The 26,467-nt window shown below is 43.1% G+C and overlaps 1 protein-coding gene across 1 annotated transcript in view; it reads left to right on the forward strand.

Annotated features, from left to right (window-relative positions):
* Positions 1 to 26,467, forward strand: part of Deptor (DEP domain containing MTOR interacting protein) — a 177,747-nt gene that overhangs the window by 113,040 nt on the left and 38,240 nt on the right. Inside the window, exons 5-8 of the mRNA XM_008837981.3 lie at positions 5,355 to 5,540; positions 8,389 to 8,523; positions 13,713 to 13,783; positions 16,491 to 16,595. Coding sequence (XP_008836203.1) covers positions 5,355 to 5,540; positions 8,389 to 8,523; positions 13,713 to 13,783; positions 16,491 to 16,595 — 497 coding nt within the window. The remainder of the gene's footprint in view (positions 1 to 5,354; positions 5,541 to 8,388; positions 8,524 to 13,712; positions 13,784 to 16,490; positions 16,596 to 26,467) is intronic.

A 26,467-nucleotide genomic window follows, 5' to 3' on the forward strand; every position in this document is an offset into this window, starting at 1 on the left:
TCCCTTCCCTTCCCTTTCCTTCCATCTTTCCCTTCGTGGACATCTTTCCCTTCTCGAGGGAAAGGTGCCCCGTGCGAAATAAATCTATATCCCGCTGAGAATTCCATCTGAGCCTCCATGCCTCATCCATCCACTCGTGCTCTCCATCCGCGCCACTCGCTCCCGCCCATTCTCTACCTATCACTCAGAACTTAGATTACACAAAATCGCTTACCGACAGATGTATGCAACAGTGTGACTGTGCACAAAGGATCCAGGAATGTAGATGATCATATGAAAGCATACTGGGTCTATTTCTCAGTCTAGAGTACATTAGGCCAGCATCAAATGGATCTGAGGACATGGAGAATGACCACTGGGTTAAGTGTGTTTATCTTTTTGGGGGGCGGGGGTGCATCAGTTTCTTGGATTGAGCTCAGGGCTTTGTGCATGCTAAGCAAGTATTCTACCACTGAGTTACATTCTCAATCCTGTATATCAATCATTTATCTATCTCAACATTTCCAATGAGTTAAGGTCTTACTATGTAACTGGCCTGGAACTCATTATGTAGACCAGGCTGACCTTCAGCTCCTGGAGATCTGCCTCTGCCTCCTGAGTTCTGGACTAGAAGATATGTACCACCATGTCCAGCCAACACACACATTTCTTAATTCATAATTTTTGATTGCATTATTATTAGTTGCAGCATTTCTAACCCACATTACAGTTGTTCCTGAATGAATAATCAGCCTGATTTTTAGTGTTAGGGTTTTTTTTTGTTTTTGTTTTTTTTTTGTTTTTGGTCTTTTTTGAGACAGGGTCTCCCAGTAGCCCCAGCTGGCCTGGAACTCACTATGTAGACCAAGCTGGCCTTGAACCTGCAGAGATCTGCCTGCCTCTGCCTCCTGAGTGCTGAGACTAAAGGAAATTTAGTGTTAGTTTTAAGAGACAAGAGTGGACCCAAACTCTGAGAGTTTATCCCTTCAGATCTTTCACAGAACTATGCTCCCAAGGTGTGCTTTATTCAGATTTTTATTGAAACTATCTCTACCATCAATTGGGGAACTACAAGTTTAGACCCACCCTTATCTTATCAAAGGATGTCTTCCTTTGATCCCTAGGCCTAAAGTATCTCCTACACAATGTCTAGCATACTTCTGCTTCTTATTGGGATAGGAAATAGACTGCTGCTTCCAATGCTTTTATATGCTAATTCAAGCACACCCACATTTTTTCACTATCTTGGCTGGAGGGTAAAGTGGGGTCCCTAGGGTTCAAGGTCAGGTGCCCAGGTCTTAAGAGCATATGGCTCAGTGAGCTTCTTCCCATTATAAACAATAGCTTTTTGGTGCAGGTAAAAGTCATTAGTCCAGATTCTGTCCATTTTGTAAATCATGCCTACAAATAGTGGTAATGCTAGTAATCTAAAGTATAAGTGAGTGCTTGGGTTGGGCCTTTAATCCCAGCACTCCAGAGGCACGATATAGTCCAGGCTGGCCTTGAACTTGTGATTCTCGTACCTCAGCCTCTCAAATGCTACAGTTACAGACATGCACCATCACATCCAGCTTTAGGAAAGCCTTTAATGTAGGAAAAATAAATGTATTGCCTTTAATGTTCTCTTCCCACGGGGCCCAACGAACTCTTCATGATATTCCCTAAATGCACAGGTTGGTGTGGGTAGAAGTGCTGCATAGACTAGTGACTAAGTACTTCCAAGTTTGTTCTTCTGCAGACAGGCTGCTTATCCCTCCAGCTACCCACCATGAACACAAAGCATAAAACTGGTCTACAGATTGATCTTAGCAGACCTTAGTGTATCAATGGCAGAATAGATATGGGTATAAATACAGCCCAGCACAGCCAATCATTAGCTGTTTAGCCAATCATTAGCTAATCATTAGCTGTTTTAGCTCTTTATAAGAAGCTCAACTTACACAGGAATCCCTTTGCACAGAGAGCAGTGATATGGAACCAGGTTTCTGGAGTCAGATTCTGCAGTTGTGTTTCTGCTTTTACTATTTACTGACCACTGATTACCTTTGGGCTTCAGTTTCCTCATCAAAAATTGAAGAGTAAGCTAGAGATATGGCTTAGTTGTACAGTGCTTGCTAAGCATATTATAAGCTATCAGTTCAATCCTCAACACTAAAACACATACACGCATGCACACACATACATACATACATACACACATACATACATACGCATGTACACATGCACACATGGAAGAAAATAACAGTATCTATAATCCAGCCACCTGTCTTTATTGTTGTTTGGTTTTGATTCGCTTTGTTTGGTTTTCTTTCTTTCTTTCTCTTTCTTTCTTTCTTTCTTTCTTTCTTTCTTTTTGCTTTGTTTGGTTTTCTTTCTTTCTTTCTCTTTCTTTCTTTCCTTCCTTCTTTCTTTCTTTCTTTCTTTCTTTCTTTCTTTCTTTCTTTCTTTCTTTCTTCTTTTTTCTTTTTTTCAAGACAAGGTATCTGCTGTCTAGCCTGGCCTCTAACTGAATATGTAGCAGTGTCAGGCCTCGAACTTGTCCTCTTCCTGCCTCTACCTCCCAAAGGCCAGAATGACAGGACTCTTCCACCATGCCTGGCCTGTTGTTGATTTTTAAAAATAACTTCATTGAACTATGCATATACTATTGAACTATACACATACTATATACATATGTAGTTTATATATTATACAATCCACTTAAAATATACAGTTTGAGACTGGGAAAATAGCTAGAAAAGTGCTTGCAGTGAAAGTAAGAGGGCCTGAATTCAGTCCCCAGAACCACCTTTTAAAAAGCAGGCATGGTGGCACTTGTAACCCAGTGCTGGGGAGGTGGAGACAGGTGGCTCCCTGGGGCTCACTGGCCAGCCAGCCTAGCCTACTTGGCAAATTTTAGGCCAGTGCAAAATCCTGCCTCAAAAAAACAAGACAAAACAAAACAAAACACCAATGTAGGGCCATGGAGATGTCTCAGTGGGTAAAGGTACTGGCCTCCAAACCTGACTACCTTGGTTTGGCCTCTAGGACTCACGTGCTGAAAAGAGAGAACCAAGTCACCAACTCTAGCAAGTTGTCCTCTGACTTCTACATTTACTCTGTGACACACACACACACATACACACACACACACACACACACAAATAATGTAATATAAAGGAAAGCAAGGTAGATGGTGCCTGAGAAATGACACCTGAGGCTGACCTGACCTCCACGTGCATGTGCATTCACTTACAAGCGCCCCCCCATACATGCACTCACACAAACACATAATCCTATATATACACAACAATAAAAAACATAAAAAAGCAATAAAATATCTAATTCAGTGGGTTTTTTAAAAGCATATTCAAAGAGTTGTACAATAATCACAGGTAATTTTAGAACAATGTCATCAACTCAAAAAAAATAATCTGGGGCTGGAAAAATGGCTCAGTGGTTAAGAGCACTTACTGTTCTTGTAGAGAACTTTGACAAGCTTCGGGCCAATGGGAAACCCTGTCTCAAAAAAAATAAGGTAGGGCCAGGGAGAGGTCAGATCTTTCAGGAAACAAAGAAAAAGAAAAACAACCCAATACTTTAGTCAGCACCTAGACCCTTTCTCGCCCCAGACAACCACTAGTACTCTTGTGCTATAGAGTTCCCTGTTCTGAATATTTCATATGACCAGAATCATGTAACATGTGTTACTTTTATAAGGTTTAGTTATTTGTTTTTATGTGCATGTGTGTGAGTATATATGCACCATATGAGTGTGTCAGATCCCTGGAGCTGGAGTTATAGGTAGTTATGAGCCAGCCAATATGGGTGCTGGGATCTGAACCCAGGTCCTCTGATAAAATAGTAAGCACTCTTAACTTCAGAGTCACCTCTCCAGTTCCCTTTGTATTATTTTTAAACTCTCTATGAATTTGTAATTAATTCTAAATAAAAAATGAAAAATATTGGATCTGGGGCCATAGCTTAGTGTAGTATGTGATTTGCATGTGCAAGGCTCTGGGTTTGATCCCCACCACAAAAATAAGTTGTTTTTTTTTCATTTTTATTTATTATTTTTATTTTATGTGTGATAGGTAGAGAATGGGCGGGAGCGAGCGGCGCAGATGGAGGAGTCACGAGCCGATGGATGAGGCACGGAGGCTCAGATGGAATTCTCAGTGGGACATAGATTTATTTCACATGGGGCACCTTTCCCTCGGGAAGGGAAAGATGTCCACAAAGGGAAAGATGGAAGGGAAGAGAAGGGAAGGGAAGGGGAGGGAAGGGAAGGGAAGAAGGGAAGGATGTCAGGGAAGGATGTCCAGGAAAAATGTCCGCTCACGGGTTGTGAGCTGGGACTTTACATACGGGGGCTTTAGGGTAGGGAATCAGGGAGGGGGAAGCAGGATGTGCATCAGCAGCCGGAACTCTGCTTATCTTTGGAGGTCAGAGGAAAGGCAGGCTGCTTCTCAGCAGAGTTTGTAGGTCCCTGTTGGGGAGGGGGAGGAGGCTGCTATTGGAACCCTAACAATGTGTATGAGTGTATTGCCTGCATGTGAGTGCACCTGTGTCATGCAATGGCTTGGAAGTCAGAAGAGGGTTTTGGATTCCCCTGGAACTGGAGTTAAGGATGGTTTGTAGGCACCATGTGGATGCTGGGAATTGAAACGGGTCCTCTGCAAGAGCAGTCAGTGCTCTTAACTGCTGATCCATCTCTCCAGCCCCACAAACAAGTTTTTTTTAATAAAGGAAGGGATGGGAATGTATCTCATTTGATAGAGTGCTTCACCTTGTATCCTTGAGGCTCTGAGTTCAACCTTTAACACTGCATAAACCAGGTATGGTGGTGCAAGCCTGTAGAACCAGTTCTCAAGAGACAGAGGCATGAGGATTAGGAGTTCAAGGTCATCCTGGGGTACATATATTGCATTTGAGGCCAGCCTGGGATACATGAGATCTTTGCAAAGAAAAAAATGAGTTGAGGTGTTGCTAAGGGAAACACACATACACTGTACTGGGTGGTGGGTACACATGATTAAATGATGATGCGACCACTGCCTCAGAGAGCCTAGTGTTTAGGCAGAAGAACAGGAAGTGGATACTCAGGGTGCAGTGAGGTTAGTGCTCTGAAGGAGGGGACAGTGGCACCAGCAGAACCCAGCCTAGAGAACTCAGGCTGGGGCTGAGCTCAAGGACTGCTCCCCAGAGGAACTGGCTGCCAATCTTTATAAATGCATGTCACGTGAAAAGAATTTGGGACAGTGTGTGGGCACGCCACAAGTCCATGTGGCAACCGTAGAACTAGGCTCTTTTTTGGGACTTTTGCCCCCGTTGGCCAGTGTCTGCTCACTGACTAGCATGCCACACATTCCTCATCCACTGTTTCTTCTCCCCAGTGTCCAACAAGCACCCGTTTGTGGACAGCAATCTCCTCTACCAGTTCAGAATGAACTTCCGTCGGAGGCGAAGGCTGATGGAGCTGTTGAATGAAAAGTCGCCCTCCTCCCAGGAGACCCACGACAGTCCCTTCTGCCTGAGGAAGCAGAGCCATGACAATCGGAAATCTACCAGCTTTATGTCAGGTATGCCCATTCTATTGTGCACACATGCATTTGTCTTCTGAGAAATAATAAAGAGTGGGTCTAGGGATGTAGCTCAGTTGGTAGAGTGCTTGCCTAGCATGCAGAAAGCCACCCCCAGTGTCCTGTAAACCATGTGTGGTGGTACATGCCTATAATCATAGCATTCAGGGTGTAGAAGCAGGAGAATCAGGAGTTCAAGGTCATCCTCCAGTACCTAAGGTATTTGAGGCCAGCCTGGGACACATGAGACAATGTCTCAAAATTGAAAACACACAGGAGCTGGAGAGATGGCTCAGCAGTTAAGATCACTGGCTGCTCTTACAGAGGACTCAAGTTCAGTTCCCAGGACCCATATGGCAGCTAACAACTGTCCATAACCCCAGTTCCAGGGGATCCAATGCCCCTCTTCTGGCCTCCAAGGGCACACACTGCATGAGGTGCACCTACATATATGCAGGTAAAGCACTCATACAAATAAAATAAAAATAAATCTTAAAAATACACACACACACACATGTATACACACAAAGAGTGAGATGCTTAAAGAAGACTTGAAATTGGCTTAAGGAACTTGCTGACTTAAAGTTTACAAGTACAGGATTTAGTGGGCTTAAGGGCACGTGCCTGCAATCCCAGCATTTAGGACAAGGAGGCAGGAGTTCAAGGCCAGGCTTGCATATATAAAATCATGAGGCCCTGCCTCATAAGGGAGGAAAGGAGGGAGAATGAGTGAGGAGAAGGAAGGGGAGGGGAGGGGAGGGAAGGGACGGGAAGGGGAGGAAAGGAGGGAGGGAGGGAGGGGAGAAAGGAAAAAAGAATTACTAGACTTAACTGAGCACAACAGGGACATGCCTTCTCTTAGGGACAGAGTGGATGATGAGGACGCTTACAGCTGTCTGTATGGAGACATGTCTGTGCCTTGGACTTGGTTGTGTCGTTTTTCTCACTTAACTCTTGCCATAACCCTAAGGGAATGATTGTATCCTCATTTTACAGATGAAAGAAGAGACCCAGAGTATTGGAGTGGTTTATACTTCATAGTGGTGGACATAGCTGGGTCTCATATCCTCTGCTTTCTCCAGGGCCTACTATATACTGCCTCCTCTGAGTCCCATCCATCCCAAGTTCCTCATAGCCAGGCTGAAAAGAGAATGAAGCAAGTAAACATAATCACTAGCTGAAGGTCAGCAACCCTAGCTTGTACTTCAAGGTCAACTTGACCTGGCCTAGAGGACACACCCTTTGCAAGTTTCCTTAAGGCTGTCTTCTTTTGCAAATACAGAGTAGAATTCACTTTTTTCCTGGGACAAAGACTTCCCTGCTTCTTGAATGGGTTCAGATGATGGCAAAGAGGAGGATAGAATATCATAGTCCCATAAAGCCAGCATTGATTTTTGTTTTGCTTTATTTTGTCTCCCGTATGTGGGGGCAGTGATCAGAGCACTCTCCATAACTTCTTTCTGTCACTTATAGACATTCAGTCTAGAGAGCCACCCTGCTTTGTAGCAGGAAGAACCCAATCTGAAAACTGAAAACGTGCCTCACATAACTATCTGAAAGCCTCATTATGTGCTGTGTTTAAAGCATGGTCTTCCATGGTTTCAAATGATCAACTGTTCAATATTAAATCAGGAAGAATTTGCTATCACTGTGTATTGCTTGTGTGGCCAGCATCGGGTTTACAGCCAGGAAGGGAATGCTTAGGTTTAGTAGTTCTTGAATTTGTGTCCTCTAGGAGCTGAGGAGATGGCTCAGTTGGCAAAGAGCTTGAGTACACAACATGAGGATGTGGTTCAGATCACAGCACCCACATAGAAAAGCTAGGTGTGACAGCACACCTCTGTAATCAGTGCTGGTGAGGCAGAGACAGGAAGGTTGCTGGGTCTTGCTGGCCATTCAGTGCAGCCTGTTCAGTGAGCTCCAGGATCAGTGAGAGACCCTGTCTCAAAAAATAATGTGGAGAGCAACAGAGCAAGACACCTGAAGTGACGCCTGGCCTCCACATGCAGGAATGCACATGTGCATGTGTACCTGCACACACGCACATACACACAAACATGGGCATATACATATACACATCATGAGAAAATTATCTTGTAAACTTGGCACGGTGATGTGCCCTGGAATTCCAGGACTCTGGCCGTTGAAGCAGGAGGGTCCGTGCAAGTTTGAGACCAGCCTGAAAGAGAGAGAGGGAGGAAGAAAGGGAGGGAGGAAGGAGGGAGGGAAGGAGGGAAAGGAAAAGAGGAAGAAAGGGAGGAAGGAGAGGAGGGAGAGAGGGAGGGAAGGAAGGAAGGAAGAAAGGAAGGAAGGAAGGAAAGAAAGAAAAAAGGGAGAGAAGGAAGGTTGGTTCACAGCACTATATAATCTTCTCTTGGGCTACATAGTGAGACCCTATCAAAGAATGGAAAAGAGAGGGCTAGAGAGATGGCTTAGCAGTTAAGAGCACTGGCTGCTCTTGCAGAGGACCTGGGATGGATTCCCAGCACCCACATGGTGGCTAACCACCGTCCCTAACTCCAGTTCTGACCTCTGTGGGCATTGCAAGACACAGGTACACTTACATACATGCAAGCAAAACACTTATATGTTAAAAATAATAAAATATTAAAAAATGGAAAGGAGGAAGGGAGGGAAGGAGGGATTGAAGGATTCACAATGCTGAAGGAAATGATCTAGCTGTGAATAAGAGGCAGAGCCGGACATCAGATGCTTGCTTTGCTGACTCCAAGGCCAGGCACCTCTTTCCTGGTATGAGTGACTTGCCTCACTGTTTGTTGCAGCTGAAAACTTGGGCACTCTGGAAGCTGGGAGCCCTTGCTCAGTGACTGTCTGCTTCCTTCCGCAGTCAGCCCCAGCAAAGAGATCAAGATTGTGTCTGCAGTGCGGAGGAGCAGCATGAGTAGCTGTGGCAGCAGTGGCTACTTCAGCAGCAGTCCTACACTCAGCAGCAGCCCCCCTGTGCTGTGTAACCCTAAGTCTGGTGAGTGCAAACAGGACAGCCATGGGCCTGACTGTGGAGAGTGGGGCTCATGTGCAGCCTGGGTCTCATGGGAAACAGAGATGGAGGGAGCCAGTTAGTGTTCAGGAGTCTTTTAAAATATATTTTATTTTATTTTATGTATATGAGTGTATTGCCTGCATGTATATAAGCGCACCCGTGCCATGCAATACCCACAGAGGTCAGAGGAGGGCGCCGGATCCCCTTCCAGTTGTTAGTCACCATGTGGGTGCTGGGTCCTCTGCAAGAGCAGCTAGTGCTCTTAACCACTGAGCCATCTCTCCAGCCAGTGTTCAAGAATCTTTTGGTTGATACCCGTTGAGCAGAAGAGAAGGGAGCAGCTGCCATGCAGCCTCAGGGAAGGCTGTTGCTGACCTCAAGGCTCTCCAGCTGGGATGGGCCTGCAAACCTGCAAGGACTTGTGCTGAGGGAGCAGGGCCACATGCTTTCATGTTGACCTGTTATTCAACATTGGCTCCTCTGAGAAGGCCTGGCCTTGCTCTAGATACCTGACTTTAGGCAGATGGTTCTCCAAGTCAGTTGAGGACTGTCTGCCACCAGCACTGCCAGCAGCTGGGACAGGCAACTGAGAGGAGTCCCTGGGCCCTCACAAAACAAGGAGGGCTTCAGCAGCTTCAACTGCAACAGGGAGAGCCTGCCTCACCAGCCTCTGGCAAACGCAGATCTATCAGGGCCCTGTGCTTTACTTTCCTTGGCTTTTTGAGACAGGGTCTTGCTATGTAGCCCTGCCATGCCTGATACTCAGTATGTAGCCCAGGCTAGCCTTGAACTTGTCACAATCCTCCTTCTGATCCCCGCAACCCACACTAGTACTGGGGTTACAGGGATGTGCCACCATGTAGAACTTCAGGGCCTAGTACTCATAAAGAAGTAGGGTTGTATGCAAACCCCTGTCCCTGGAATTCCTTGGTACCTTGTAGCTTTGAAATCTATACATCAGATTCCACAAATACCTTTTTTCTTTCTGTATATTTTTTTATTGAATTTTTGTGTATTTCATATAAAACACCTTAATCATCTTCATACCCCCTCCCCTATCAGCAACTTCCCATAGCCCCCCCCACCAGATTTCATGTATTCTATCATTTATTTTAAGGCCTATCAAGTCAAGTTCATGTACCCAGACAACCCTTAGTATCTTAGCTGAAGAACCATGAATACCTTTTTATTCTAGGAAGAAAATCTAGGCTTAGACTGCTGATGAATTTGTAGTAAGAAGCAGTTCTTTCTTGACCCAATTTTTCAGCCCCCTCCCCCTGGCCCAGGAACCTGTTACATACCAATATTACCCACACTCATCATGAGAGGATGTTGTATTCTTACTGTATGGTTTAGTGTATTTTGTACCATCAGTTCAGTTTAGCATCTTCAGGAAAGTTTGCTCCTTTATTTTATTTTTATGTTTCATTTATTTGGAAGGGTGCATACATGCCTTGGTATACGTGTGAAGGCCTAAGGACAGCTTTCAGGAATCAGTTCTTTCAATCAGGGATTGAACTCAGGTCATGAAGCTTGGTACTTGGTAGCAAGTACCTTTACCTGCTGAGCCATCTTGATGGACCTTTTATTTCATTTAAAGATTTTTTTTTTTTTTTTGGTCTTTTTTGAGACAAGGTCTCCCTGTAGCCCCAGCTGACCTGGAACTCATTATGTAGACCAGGCTGCCTTTGATCTTATAAAGATCCTCTTGCCTTTGCCTCCCAAGGTCTGGGATTAAAGGCATGCACCACTACACCTGGCTGATTTAAAGAATTTTTTTAACCTTGTATATTTGCATGTGTGTGTATAGGTTCATGGGCCCATGCATATGCATGTAGAAGTCAGAAGTTAACATTGGGTGCTTACCTCTGTCTTTCTCTCTCTACCTTATTTTTAAAATTTTTGTTTATAATTTTTATTTTATGTATATGAGTGTATTATCTGCATGTAGGTAGATACATCCATGTCCCGCAGTGCCCTTGGAGGTCAGAAGAGGGTGTCAGATTCCCCGGAACTAGAGTTACAGATGATTGTTAGCAGCCATGTTGGTGCTGGGAACTGACCCCAGGTCCTCTGCAAGAACAGCCACTGCTCTTTACTGAGCTGTATCTTTATCCCCTCTATACTATTTTTTGAGACATGGTCTCTCACTGGATTGGAACTCCCTGTTTTCACTACAGTGGCCAACCAGCAAGTCTCCAGGATCCACTTGTTTCTGCTCCCTCACTGTTGCCGGGGTTACAGCCCCATGCCGCCATGCCCAGCTTTTATGTGGATCTGAACTCAGGTCCTCGTGCTTGCACAGCAAGAACTAAGCCAGTTCCCCAACCTCTCCTTTATTTTATTTATTTAAATTTACGTTGATATTTTGAAACCAGACCTTTGAAACCAGGCTAACCTCAAACCTGCTAAATAACTGAGGATGGCCTTGAACTCTAGATCCTCCTGCCTTCTGCCTCCACCTCATAAGTTCCTTTTATTTTTGTATTTTCCTTCTCATCAAATCTTGGGGATACAGAAATGAGTGATCACAACCCTTTTGCTCAATACCTCATTTGCTTAGAGGAGAAGCCAAAACATTCCATTAATGACAATAAGGACTAAGAGCTATCATTCAAAGAGCTCCACAATAAGCTATTAAAAATTCACCATCTCTAATGCCAGGATATGCATTAATATTTTTTGTAGTACATACAAATGTCTGAGTGCACCCCCCCCAAAAAAAAATGAGAAAAAAACACGGCCAGTGAGAAAGCTCAGGGGGAAGCCTGAGTTTGATCCCCAGAGTCCACATTGTAGGAGAGAGCATACTCTCCTGGGTTGTCCTTCAGCCTCCATACAAGTGCAATAGCACACATGCGTACCCATACACACCTCCCCTCACATACACAGCACATATATGCATGCATATACCATACATATATACATAATAAAACACACACATATGCATAACCACACACACACACACACACACACACACACACACACAGAAACTCACAGAGACTTTCCTGCCTAGTCTGCCACCACACTCACCTTCTAGTTTCCATGTTTCCATAATTGATATCTTGGTGAAAAGTAAGTAAGCTTCCAACAGTATATGAAGAGAAATCTGCAGGAGAATTCCCTGAACTTCAAAGTTTCTATGCTTTTCAACATAATAAAGTAAAAAAGCACATTAAAATAAACATCCAGCGGTGCTGCCAAAAGAACAGTACGGAGATTCCTAAACCCCTAAGGACTTACAGGCCTGGAGGGAGCTTGTCTGCTGCGCAGTAAGGAAATCTCAGTCCTCAAACATTCACTTCTCTTGACTCTTGACTACTGAATGATTCTATTCTCTTTTTGGACCTACTTTCTCATCTTTAGCAAGCATCAATCCATTTGCTCTTTTAAATGCTTTCTGAGAGCAAAAGTAATAATCCCGCCATGTGTGGTGGCGCAGAGGCAGGGGCAGGCAGATCTCTGTGAGTTTGAGGCCAGCCTGGTCTCCATAGCAGATCCAGGCCAGCTGGGGCTACAGGGAGACCGTCTCAAAAAGACCAATACTACTACTACTACTGCTACTACTACTAATAATAATCCCACAGCCACCTGTCACCTCCAAAGTTCATGGCCCTTAACTGAGAGAGTGTTTGTTAAGCCTGAAGCTCACCCAGCAGGTGGGCCCAGCTGCCTGTGGATTATGCAGGCCGCCACATGCTGTACAATTGTTGGGACTGGGGGTCTGACCTATGACTGCCACTAGCAAAGGGAACTGGCAGTGGGTCTTCTCCAGGGTGAACTCTTCCAGCTCCTTCCATTTCTATATGGCACATAAGTCTTTTCTGTGCTTGTAACTATGTTAGAATGGTTCCTGTGTCCTATTGCACTGGCTGTTCTGAGAGGCTAGACAACCTCTTCTTCAGTTCTGAATGATCAGGGGATGGGCAGAAAAAGTCATTACTAGAGGATGAATGGAGAAGTTCATTACTAGTAGGGTTTCAAACAACTGTCTCTGGCATCTTGGTAGACAACAGTAGTGAGCTAAAAATAGATACCTTAATGGGACAACAGTCCACGCTCTTGTCTGGCAGAACTCCTGAGACAGCGTAGCACAGGCCAGTGTGACTATTGCTGAACTAATTCTTGTATTCTTTAGCTACAGGACCTTGGGCATGAGCCAATTAATTTTTTTGTTTGTTTTTGTTTTGGGTCTTTTTGAGACAGGGTCTCCCTGTAGCCCCAGCTGGCCTGGAACTTGCTATGTAGACCAGGCTGGCCTTGAACTCACAGAGATCTGCCTGTCTCTGCCCCTCAAGTGCTGGGATCAAAGGCATGCACCCCCACACCTGGTGAGCAAATTAATTTTTATGAGCTTGTTTTCTCACATGTAACATGGATAGCAGAAAAAAAGAAAAGAAAAAAGAAAAAAGAAGATATAATGCCAAGCATACTGTCACATAGCTGCAATCTTAGTACTCAGGAGGTTGAGATTGGATTGTCATAAGCTTGTGATCAACCTGGCCTACAGAGCACACTGAAAGAGAGAGAGAGAGAGAGAGAGAGAGAGAGAGAGAGAGAGAGAAACAGTGATGAATCAAACTCATTAGATTATTAGCTCTGGTAATGATTTAGCAGCATGCAGAGCAGTGCCCAGCCCATGGAAAGTATTCAGGAACGTTCCCTGGCCATACTACTCAGGGTTTGAGACAGTGTATATATGAATTCTTGTGTTCCTAGGTTATTTATTAAGCAAAAGAGTCAAGTTTAGTGAATGGGAGGTATGCAGTATGTAGAGCCTGGAGTGGGAGTTGGATGACACATGTTCCCTCAACAAGGCTAAAAGACTGCTAGAGTTAGAGTTCTGACATGTACAGATGCACATAGGGATTTACAAGAAAGAGATGGAAGAATTGAATTGGAAGCATAGCCTTCTCTTTTATAGGAAAATCTCAGTCCTCTCCTTTGTCCCCTTCCAGGGCACCTTGGTTCCTGTCCCTTCATCTCCATGGTTCTGTAAATTAGGTTTAAGGTTATTTGTTTGCTGATACTTCCTGTCTCCTCAGCTAAAGGATAAATGTGGGGTAGAGGTCTTTTCCACTTTTACTGGTTGGCATTCAGGAAATACCTGCTGAGAGAACAGCAGAAGAAGTTAGAAGTTCATAGTCCCTGATGCTCTGTCTGTCTCTCAGTGCTGAAGAGACCCGTGACTTCTGAGGAACTCCTGACTCCTGGGGCTCCATATGCAAGGAAGACATTCACGGTAAGCTTAGTTCCTGCACATGGCCATGTGTCAATGTATAGCTTCTAGACCAAACTGAACTGAATACTTTGCCCTAATTCCCCCCTCTGCACACCATTTTTTTAAGACAGAGTCTCACTATGTAATTCTGGCTGACCTGGAAATTACTATATAGATTAGTCTGGCCTTGAACTCTGTTTCTGTCTCTTAGGTGCTAGGGCATGAACCACCATGCCCAGCTGTTCCTTTAGTTTTTAACATAATTATAATAGTACATTTTTGTGGTGGCCACTATATGATGCCACTTTACAGCTCTGCCCAAATAAAGACAGCCTGACCCTTAGCATCCATTTTAGCCAAGAGGAAGCCTGAACTGCTCTGAACACCCGTTCCTGCTGAACCATGCTCACAAACACGGTTTTGGTCTGCCTTTTGTTGAAACAGTAAATGCAGCATGAAGTGGGGAAGTAAATATTGGACCCTTACCTTACCAGATAATTGTGTCCCTTCTGAGTCCTTATTGACCTAGAATAGCATGTACACAAACAGGCGTTATCAATTTAATCTCTGTTATTTGCAACACAAATGAGATCATCTCTGTTGTTTCTAATTAATATGCAAAGCATACACATATATTCATACATTGTTTTGGGTCAAGGGCAAGGAAAGGTTATGAGGGATTAAGACTATACCTTTTTAGGTTACAAGATGAACAAGATGCTCAGTGACCTTGTCTGCATTATAGGCAAGCTAAGATAAGATTAACTTTTTGGTTGCAAGGTTAAGCAAAAGTCATTTGTCCAGAGTATGTTCATTTTGTAAAAGTCATTCCTATAGATTTTCTCAACTCTAAGATGCTAAAATACATGAAGACTTATTATGATTTGTTAGTCATGTGGCATTTCAAATTGTTTTTGATGTATCCCTTTAAATATCTACTATGCACTTATTCTAATGTAATTATGTACTTTTTTTTTATTTTTTGGTCTTTTTGAGACAGGGCCTCCCTATAGCACCAGCTGTCCTGGAACTCACTGTGTAGACCAGGCTGACCTTGAACTCACAATCTGCCTGCTTCTGCCTCCCGAGTGCTGGGATTAAAGGCCTGCATTACCACGCCCAGTGTAATTATGTAATTTTAAGACAAATGGTAGTACAAAAAATTCCAACCATTTCTTCTGTTACAGTTAATTTAAAAATCATTAAGACATTTAGAAAATCCCAAGGAAGAGAAAGGAAACAGGATGAATTGTTCCAACTTGAGGATACTGATGTCCTTGACAATGTTAGCATGCCTTAAAGTTTATAGCCACCTGACTTGGGGCCCTGAGTAGTTCTGTGTTGATGTAAGAAGAGGAGATGTTCAGGACTTTCCCTTTCTTAGCAACCCTGAGGCCTTCCCTCTGCCACCCCAGCACCCCAGTGATTTTATTTAAATTCTTTAGGTATCTCATGTAGCCCAGGCTGGCCTCAGTCTCACAGTATAGCCAAGGCTTATTTTGAATTTCCAATTCTCCTGCCTCCACCTCTAAAGTGCTAAGATTGCAGACCTGTGCCTCCACAGTGGGTTTATGCAGTTCACACAAATACCCTACCAACTGAGCCACATCCCTAGGCCTCTCCGAGTTTTGCTATTGGCATCACCTCCCCTGTCCCCCTTACTTTCACCTTCTCTCATCCCCCCTCCACCACCCACATCAACATCCTCAAAAAGCTTGTTTACTCTCTTCCACTGTTTGATACGTGTTTTTTACTTCAAGGGAAAGAAATCTTCCCACATTCATTTATACCACAGACACTTGTTGAGTGCTCTTTCCCTTGCTGAGCACTGAGAGTTGACATAAGAGCTGTTATATGTCTATATCAGGGGAAAGGCAAACTGGAAATGTGGAAGTGATATTAGATTTGGTAAACTCATAATAGCAAACCCTAAAATCACAGAAGTGTCCGAAAGTCACTTGAGAATGTCCTTAAACATTCCCATTTGCATCCCTGCTTTTCCTTCGAGTCCAGCTTTTGTGGGATTGCTGGTTGTATTTTGAACCTCATTTGTTTTACTTTTCATTAAAGTGCCAACATTACTAGTACTTGACTGTGAACATGTTTCATTTGCATTTCAGTTGACTACACATTAAGGATGCATCTGGAACCCTCTAGTAAATTCAACTGCCAGTTCTAATGATTTCTTGGGAAAAGGCATTCTTTGATAGCAAACAATGTTTGGATCAGAATCTATTTGGAAATTGTGAACTTTACTTGATTTTCTTGATTAGAGAAAACTGTCTTTCAAAAGAGGGAAAATACCTTCCTATTTCCTACTGTTAGTAATTTAAAGTGTTAGTCTAGACTTAAGTGATATAGCTGGATCGAACATGTATCATTCAAATATGAGGGAAAAAACAAAGTTGAGGTAGAAAGAAAAAAATGCAGTAATGTTTTAAAGGTCTTTTAACTCTTCTGAAGTGTGATACGAAATTGGCTCCCGCCCAAGGAAGAGGCATGCTGCCAACAACTTTTGAGGAGCGACCTCCCTCAATGCATCTTCCTCCTGCCAGAGAGGTCACATGTCTCTACCACATTCTCATCCCCCTGACACAGTAGAGATGAAATGGAAAAAAAGATACGTCATGACACATAGTTCATGCTAGGTCAGATTTCACACTTTTGGAAGAATAGGCAAATTGCCAGGAACAGTCTCCTGATTACCAATTGTGGTTTTCCTTTCTAGATTGTTGGTGACGCAGTTGGCTGGGGCTTCGTTGTGCGAGGAAGCAAGCCATGCCACATCCAGGCTGTGGACCCCAGCGGCCCTGCAGCTGCAGCGGGGATGAAGGTACGAGCAACTGTCTGCTCACTTCCTCTGTCTCCTCCTGCTTCTTCAGAGTGCATTGATCATGATTTTTTTTTTAACTTCCAAGTTCCTTCTCAAAAAGAGTCAAGTCTGTAGGGCATGGTGGCACAAACCTGTAATCTCAGCACTCTGGAGGCAAAGGCAGGAGGATCTCCATAAGTTGGCTTCCAATTTGATCAGGAAGCACTTGGTTATCTCCATAGCTGTCATGCCACTATTGTGCCATTAGGCACATCTTGCCTGGCAGGTGGGTATTGTAGCATGCAGGGTCCACCACTTGTTAAGTCCATTGGTGATCCTCCCCCCCGCCCCCCGCAGTCCTATAGGGCATAATACAGCACTATGAAAGCTAGTTAGTAGGGATTTCCAGGTCAGTTCCAACTTGATTTCTCTAGGTCCTACAACCAAAACATGCTTCATCTTCAACAGTAAGGTCTTATACTCTAGCCATTGTGGACAACTAAGAGCAATGGCAATAGCCTGTGTTGTTTGGGGGGGCGTCTCTGGAGCCTCCCTGACCAATAACTTATAGGGACATATCCCATACCTTGCCCTGAGATTTTTATTTAATAACCCATGTCTTCTAAGAGGAAGCACTGTCCACTAATGCAGGGTACCTCTGTTTATATCCTTTAAAAAAGTAAATTATATTTTTAATTAGTTTACAAAACAGTTGGTTTCTCCATGCATCTTTAGTTTTGGTTAATCTATGTCTTATCCCCTCCTTCCCCAATACCTTCATCCCTACTTAAACTATTAAGCCCCAGTATTTCCCCCATCCCATGTTTTAAACACCTTTATCATCTAGCACCTCTGTGAAACATGTCACAGAAGATACTGACCTCTGATGATCTGGGATGATGGAAGGATTCAGAAGACTGAAAAGCTCCACATTTTTCCCATTCATTCCCTCAGTGTTTTTCTTCGCTCCCATCAAATCTTTGCTTGGTGGTATTAACCAGGACAGCAGTGGCAGCATCTGGATCGCCACTGGTCTGGATGCCAACATGTGCCCTCTGGCATTGGTTTACATACTTTGAATGATGAATAACAAAGCATGGCCCAACCAGGCATGATGGTGCACGCCTTTAATCCCAGCACTCAGGAGGCAGAGGCAGGTGGATCTCTGTGAGTTCAAGGCCAGCCTGGTCTACATAATGAGTTCCAGGCCAGCTGGGGATACAGGGAGACTGTGTCTCAAAAAGAAAAAACAAAACAAAACAAACAAACAAACAAAAAAACCCAAACAAAGAAAGCATGGTCCAAGGAAGCACAGGGCAGTTTTACTGCTGGTCTAGTATTAAGGGCTGGCTCTGCCTCACCTCTAACTACCTGTTTGAAGAACTCACCCCACCATGTTCTGTGCTCTAATCAACTCTGACCTCCTCCTTGGCTAAGGTGGTCAGGGTTAAGAGTCCCAGCACCAAAGGAGCTGGGGTCCTAAAGGGTAAGTGCTTATATCCCAACTGAGGCTGAATTTTTCATTTTCTAATGGAATTCTTGACTGAAGAAAGGATTTTCTATTTTATTTCCATAGTAAGTACCCAGTATAAATTGTTTTTGGCATACCGCTTCAGTTCTTGAGCCTGCACTCCTTCACATGAGGAAGGATTTGGCTTAAAACACATTTCCTTTGAGGGTAGCAATGCGTTTACGTGGCAGCTGAAGACCTTGCTTTGCTTAGCCAAGTAGACAAGGAATTAAATTGGTTTTAGTATGTCTCTAGTGATTAACTTGCATAACATCTTGGGCATTGTCAGCTGATTAATTAATGAAATCTTTATTCTCTATACCTGGATAGTTTTCCTAGCTTTTCTCTCTTTTTCTAAGTGAAAACTTTATTTGATTTGTGTTCTTATTTTCTCTGGAGGTATGCAGTGGTTTTCACATAGCAGAGCGCAGGGCTGAGTTTATCAGAGCAGCCTTTTCACGATTTTATTATACAGCATTCTGGTTCAGCAAAATGCCCTGCCCTGAGCATCCTTGCTCATAATGCCTTCTGTCCTGTTCTTGGAAATTAACAAAACACATGAACATATTTATAACTCTGCTAAAACAGACTGCGGAAAAATGTGTTTAAATTATATAACATGGCAGTTTATCATATAAGAAAAACATTGGCATATGCCTGTAATCCTGGGACTCAGGAAATAGAAACAGGAGGCTTGCAAGCTGAAAGCCAACCCATGCAATATAGCAGGGCCGTGATGAGGAGGGGGAGACCACACACACACACACACACACACACACACACACACAGAGAGAGAGAGAGAGAGAGAGAGAGAGAGAGAGATTTTCAAATAAGAAGATACTTTTGCCCAAACTGCATTGGAATGAATCTGTATCTATATGTAAATATATGGAGATGCATGTAGGATGTTGATCTTGGATGGTGTGGGGTGATGGGAGGATCAAGAAGGCTGGAAATCTCCATATCAGTCTTCCCATCCATTTATCAGTACTTCCATCCCCTCCCATAGAATCTTTGCCAGTAAACCAAGCTGGCCTCAAACTCATGATCCCCCTGCTTCCACCTCCATGTGCTGGGCTAATAGGTATGCACTACCATGCCCAGCTTAGAGATACATTTTTAAATTATACTATTGGTTACAGCGAAAATAATGGCAAGGGACATGCCTTCAAACAGTTTAGATATGTATAGTCACTAGAAATTATTTTGTGCATTATTTTCCTACCTGAAGCACTGAGGAAATTATCTCATATTACCATGTAGGTTGCTATAGAATAATTTCACTTCCATTAAAGTCCAGTTGTGGTAGGGGGTGGCTAGAGAGATGGTTCAGAGGTTAAGAACACTGGATGCTCTTACAGAGGACCCAGGTTTGGTTCCCAGCATGCACATGGTGGCTACAACTGTCCTTAACTCCAATTCCAAGAGATCTGATGCCCTCTTATGGTCTCTGCAGGCATTACATAGCATGTGGTGTACTGACGTAATATGTAGGCAGAACACTCATACACATAAAATAAAAATAAATAAATATAAAATTTAAAAAGTAAAGTCCAGTTGTGGGCAGATGAGATGGTTCGGTGGATGAACTGCCAAGCCTGTTGACCTTAGTTTGTTTCCTGGGACCCACATGATGGAAGAAGACAGATGACTCAAAGCTGTCCTCTGACCTCCACACATATGCCATGGCACACACACATAATTGTAAAAAAAATAATTTTAAGTCAGTTATAAAATCTAATCTTTGCAGTTTATTTCCACTAACTTGTCATATCTCTGTTACTTTTATATAGGAAGGTTCAGGGCTTTGGTTGTGTGGTCCTGGGGTTGGGATTCCATTGGGGTACCCTTGGGAAAGGATCCGTGTACCTGGGCATTTATTGGCTTGCTTGATTTAGGAGATAGAAATTATCCAATATGACCTAGGATAGAGATCAGTGGTAGAGCATCTGTCTAGCATGTGTGGGGCCCTAGGGGTAGAGGAGTGAAAGAGAAAGAAAGAAAAAAGAAGAAATTATCTGGTGGGATGGCCAGATATCATCATTTTAAAATTTACTTAATTCATTTGTGTGTGTGTGTGTGTGTGTGTGTGTATCTGTCTGTCTGTCTGTCTATAAGTGATTCTTAGTGTTAACTGTCAACATGACCCAATCTAGAATCATCTGGGAAGGGAGTCACGATGAGATTGTCTAGGTCAGGATAGCCTGTGGGCATGTCTGTGAGGGATTATCTTCATTAGGGTAACTGAGATGGGAAAACATGTTCCCTGTGGGTGGCGTCATTCTCTAGGCCATGGATTCTGAATTATACAAGTGGAGATCACTAGCATGCATGCATTCATAGCTCTCTCTTCCTGATTATGGAACTGATATGACCAACTCCCTCAGCTCTGGCACTGTGATTTCCTTATTATGATGAACTATAACCTGGAACTGTGAGCTAAATAAACCTTTCTTTCCTAAGTTTCTTTTGTTCAGGGTATATTATCACAGCAACCAGAAAAGAAACTAACAATATATATGTGTATGTAGTGTGTATATGTGTGGTATGTGCATGCAACAGGAATGCACGTACCTATGCATACTGTAAAGGGGTGTCAAGTGTCTGCTTTTATCACTGTCTTCCTTCTTCCTTTGAGACAGGATCTCTCCCTGAACCTGGAGCTTGCATTTTTCAGCTACGTTGGCCACTAGCAAGCCTCAGCAAACTTATCTCTGCTTCTCTCAGCCTAGGCTTACAGGTGTATGTGGGGTCACACCCAGTTTCTACATGACAGGTAGGATCTGAACTTTGCTCCTCATGCATGCACAGCAAGTGCTTTTAACCATTGAGCCATCTTTCCAGCCCTCCCCTTTGTCTTTTATTTTATTGAGACAGTGTTTCATAGCCCAGGCTGGACTTGATGTAGCCAAGGATTACCTTGACCTCCTGATCCTCCCAAGTACTAGGATCACAGGTGAAACCCATCATGCCCAGTCCTAATTTATACAGTGCTGGGGATCAAACCCAGGGTCCCATGCATATTAGGCAAACACTCTACCAACTGAGTTACATCCCCAATCCCAGATGTAGCCTTTTAGCACCTCTGATTGATACAAGCTACCCCAGCAGGTGTAAAGTGGCCATCTTGGCCTCAGTGACCCTTTTACCCTAATTGTCAGCCTCTCCTTATGTTATGGTTTAGATCTGAAATATTCCCCCAGAGGACCATGTTTTGAATGCTCAGGCCTCAGCTCGTAGGTTTATTTTGAAGGCTATGGAGCCTTTGGGGGTGATGACTGGCTGCCAGACACCTATCTCTAGGGGCGGCCTTTTTTATGTTATACTCTCCTCTCTTCCCACTGTAGTCTCTGCTTCCTGATCTTTTAGCATGTGAACAGTTGCTCTGCCCCACACTCCCGCCATCCTGCCTTCCCCACCATGATGGGCTAAATTCTCTGAAACTTTGAGCCAAAAATCAGCCTTTCCTCCCTTAAGTAGTTTCTGACAGGAATTTTGTCACTATGAGGAGAGAAGTAACTAATAACCCTTTGTCAGATTTCTTGAGCTCTTTCTCCTTATGGGGACAAAGCCCTGCATCTGGCCCTTGTAACCGTGCCATACAGGGGAATTTGTGTTCTGTCACTAGAGCTGAGTAACTTTATTGTTTTAATTGCCCAGAACAGAGGACATCTTGAAAATTTTTGGTGTTTACTATTTCTTCCTTTATTTCACTTTGTTATGGGGGATTAAAATACTTTAGGATACAGGCCACCATGGTATGGACAGCACGGGTCACAGGCTGATGATAAGTGCCATTTTTTCCCTGGCTAATACTTTGGGGTCTTCCCAGACCAAAGGAAAGCTCTTTGTTTTATTTCAGTGGAACTCTTTGTAAAGTTATTGTCTGTTTTGTTTGGGTTTTCTTTTTCTGTTTTTGAGACATAGTCTTAAGTCACTCAGGATATCCCTCAAACTCACAATGTAGCTGAGGATAACCTTAAACTGCTTCTTTTCTGTATCTACCTCCCAAGTGCCAAGACTACTTCAGTGGAAATCTTAATCTGTTACTAAAGGATATTTCCATGGCTTCATTAAAATTTACATCCCCAGCTGGTGAGACATCTCTGTGAGTAAGGGTCCTTGCTGTCAAGCTTGACAACTTGAGTTTGATCCCCAGAACCCACATGGTAAAGGAAAGAACAGACTCTCTCAAGTTGTCCTCCACACGTTTGCCATGGCACCCACCCCTCCCCAAATATATAAATAAATATAAAATAATGTGTTTAATTCACATCTCTAGAAAGTCTAGAAGAATTCCAGAATAAATGTGTCATTTTGGAGAGTGGTAAGTCTGACTGCAGTTCTCTTTTGGTATGGAGTAGATAGTTTATGACTGTTGTATCTAAGCCACTTAACCTAGTTCCTCAGCGCTCTTTATCTCTTGATCTACTCAGAACCTCATCGGAACTAGACTGCAAACCAAGATATTGGGTAGGCCTGCTGCAGTACATGCTGGGAACATGTAACTACATAGAGCTGGGCTGAGGGAGTGTACAGTCTAACTTCAGTTGTAATGGGATTAGATTTTGATGATGTAGCAGACTTTTATAGCCTTGCACCTGTTTGGATTTTTTACTCCAATCTGTTTCCTTTCTCCTGGTCTTTGCATGCTTCAGTAGCTCACTGGTTCCCAAAGACCAGAATAGGAGCACATGTTGCAACAGGTGCCCCAGGCTGTACCATCTTCATTCTTAGCTTTTCCTAAGTCAAGACCAAGGCAAAAAAGAAGGCAAGTCATTACTGCTCTTTTCATAATTTTCTGCGTTATTTCACACTGTTCTCCCACGTGTAGACATCGATGGTCTAGAGGCCAGTCCTCACTCATACAGCATCTTTCGATTGGAGTTATTATTAGTTTGTAAGGTTTTTTATTTCTTTTTAGTTTCCTTTTCTCTCTTCTTTCCCTTTTTCTCCCCCTCCCTCCCTCCCTCCCTTCCTTCCTTCTTTCCTTTTTAAAAGTGTCTCTTGTGGCCTTAGAGAGATGACTTAGCAGTTAACTAAGAATTGACTGCTCTGGCAGAGGACCCGTTTGATTCCCAGAATCCACATGGAAGCTAACAACCATCCTTAACTCCAGTTCTAGGGGAATCCAAATGCTGTCTTCTGACCTCCGTGAATATTGCATGACATGAGTACACTTACATACATTGTGCAGGCAATTCACTCATACACATAAAATAAAATTAAAAAAAAATTTTTTTTAAGTGTCTCTTGTATTTCAGCCTGGCCTTGAACTTACTATGTAGCCAAGGATGACCCTGAACTTCTTGATCCTGCTGTTTCCACTCCCCACCCCCGTCAGTGCTGGGATCACAGGTGTGTGTCACCATGCCTGGTTTGTGAGGTGCTTTGTGAATGCTAGGCAAGCACTCTACCAATTGAGTCACATCCCCCTCAACATCCCTCTGATCTTTGTCTGCCTTTCTCACTATTGTATAGCTTACAGCCTATGAATATGATGTAGACCCCAGTTCATGGTACATGATACCACTCTTTTGCTATACATCAAAACTAACCCTGTTTCTGGACTGCACTGTATTCTTATTTATCCTCTTGTGGGCATCATTCACTCTACTTAGGGCTGGTTTTTTGCATTTCCTGGATACCTCATAATCACTCCATGTTTGGCCCTTAAGTAAATCTAATTAAGTGGCTCTGGCACTTAAAATGCTCTAATGGCTTCCTGTTGTAGCTAGAGAGCCCTTGATCTGGGTCCTACCCATTAGGACCTTATCTCCCACCCTTATCTCCTTGCCCACAACTTTGCTGGCTTTCTCTGTAACTCCCAAACACTAGATTTATTCTTGCCCTAAGCAAGATGACTGGTTGCATGATGTTTCAAGCCCAAGGTTTATTATATTTTTGCAGGAAGCCTTCCTTAACTATACTGTGATATTTCCCCTGTCATCCTCTGTTTACTCCTTATCATATAATCCTGGTGTCTTCATCATCTTGAGCTGCTATAGCAAAAGTTGTAGAGATTGGGTACAGTGTGAGGTGGGTCCTGCTTCCTGGTTTATAGATGACTGTTTTGTTGCTGTCCTCATTTCTTAGAGCAAGAGCGAGCACTCCTGTCTTTTGTTATCAAGCTCACCTGTCTCTTGTTATAAAAAGTACTAATGCTATTCATGAAGGAATCTGCATCACCTAACTACCTCCCATAGGGTCGCCTCCTGATACCATTGAGTCCTAAGGTAGGATCTCAGCATATAAATTTTTGGAGTAGTGCACAAATATTCAACCTGCAACACCTGTCTTATTTTCTGTATAATGAGACTCTGATAATATGTATTTATTTATCTCCAATACCTCCTTCAAGGTTCTTGTCTGTTTTGACTCCTGTAGTCCCAATATTTGGGACAATTCTTGGCATTTAATAAGTGCTTAAAACAAGTTCATTGAAAGATTCAGTGGTATCTCTGTAGAAGGGTCAGGAAGTTCACTTATGGTGCAGCTGCATCATGGCTTCCAACATTTCACATACATGATCTCTTTTATTTTTCCAAAAGCTTTTGAAAGTGAATAGTAATAGTACTCCCTACTTTACAAGTGAGGAGACAGAGACCCAATCAATCCCTTTCCCAACATCACCCAGTTCATAGAAGTCAGGGCTAGATATAAATCTGGTTTCTCTGCCTCCAAACCTACATACTTGCATTACTATTGTTGCCATTGTTGTTGCTGTTGTTGTTTTGAGACAAGGTCTCACTATCTATCCAGGTTGACCAGGAACCCATTATGTAGCCCAGGCTGCATGGACTGTTAATTCTTCTGCCACTGTCTTTTCAATGCTGCGATCATGGTATTATTTCAAAAATTATAAGCCTTGAGGCAGAGCCCAGTAGATGACAAATCCCATTAAATCATTAAGCCCTTGGTAAAGCACTTACAGATGGATGGCCTTTCATGTCTCCTGAAGAATGGAACATATATTCTATTCAAAATACCTTGCTAGACCAGTCACATGCTCACCTGGATTGACTTGAAGGAGATTAAATAAATAACTGTTCCTTGGCACCATCCCCTCACTTAGGTCAGGACAAGATCTTGCAGGGTCACCAGAGGGAAAGCTCTAAAACATTTCCTTTTGTTAGCTTAATCAAAACCTTTCTAGAGCAGAACATTCAGCCTTCAGGCTCCAGGGAAGCTTGGGCCATGCTCAGAAATATGGAACAAGGGCTGGAGAGATGGCTCAGCGGTTAAGAACACTGGTTGTTCTTGCAGAAGACCTGGGTTCATAATCCCAGCACCCACATGACAGCTAACAACTGTAACTCCAGTCCCAGGGGATCTGACAGCCTCTTCTGACCTCTGTAGGCATTGCACAACATGGGTGCACTTACCTACATGCAGGCAATACACACATACACATAAAATTTTAAAAATTAATAATAAATTAATAAATAAGGAACAGGAGAAGTCCTTGCTCTTTTTTGGAAAGTTTTTTTTTTTTTGTTGTTGTTGTTGTTGTTGTTTTTGCTTGTGGGAATAATTAGGTCTTGTGAGAAACAGTGTTCAAGTTTTCATGCTGCCCTGTGCCAAGTCTCAGAGGCATTTCTAGGCGCCTGGCTTGTTTTCTTGTTTCCTGCTATGATGAATTGATGGATGTGGGCTTACTGAGCCTCTTTTCTCTGTTTGCTTATTGTTTTTTTTATGTTTATATAGAAACAGAGTTACCTGAATCACAATAAGGAATGGGTGGCATTACCTCCTCCCAACCCTGCAAAAACATTGCTACTTTTCATCTAGAAAATGTCAAAATTCTATTCATTGATCTTTCTTCTCCATGACAAAAACATTGTATGCCACATGCAATTTTCCTCTTGAACCAAGAGATGCCAGGTTCCTAACTAATTAGTCAAGCTGATTTGGAAATAACAGTTGTGGAATGACCATCAAAACAGATGAAGAAAAAAAAAACAAAAAAAAACCCAAAACCCTTGGTCTCTGATAGTTCTCAAATGCATAGCTCCTTATTCAGTTGATAGTTTCTGCTTGCTCCCATGTGCTGGATATTATGCTGGGCCATAATGGGATTTACGATTGAGAGCAAAAAAGTCACTGAGCACGTTATCCTAGTTAAATGTATAATTGCAATCTGAGATAGTAACTGTGAAGAAGTTAGTGCTCATACTTTTGTTTTGTTTCATTTTATTTATTATTTTGATTTTATGTGTACGAGTGTATTGACTGCATGTATGTGAGTGCACCCATGTCATGCAATGCCACGGAGGTCAGAAGAGGGCTTCGGGTACCCTGGAACTGGAGTTAAGAATGGTTTATAGCCACCATGTGGGTGTTGGGAATCGAATCCGGGTCCACTGCAAGAGCAGTCAGTGCT

This window comes from Nannospalax galili, unplaced genomic scaffold (genome assembly GCF_000622305.1).
Source record: "Nannospalax galili isolate Female #2095 unplaced genomic scaffold, S.galili_v1.0 scaffold17, whole genome shotgun sequence".
Taxonomy (NCBI): domain Eukaryota; kingdom Metazoa; phylum Chordata; class Mammalia; order Rodentia; family Spalacidae; genus Nannospalax; species Nannospalax galili.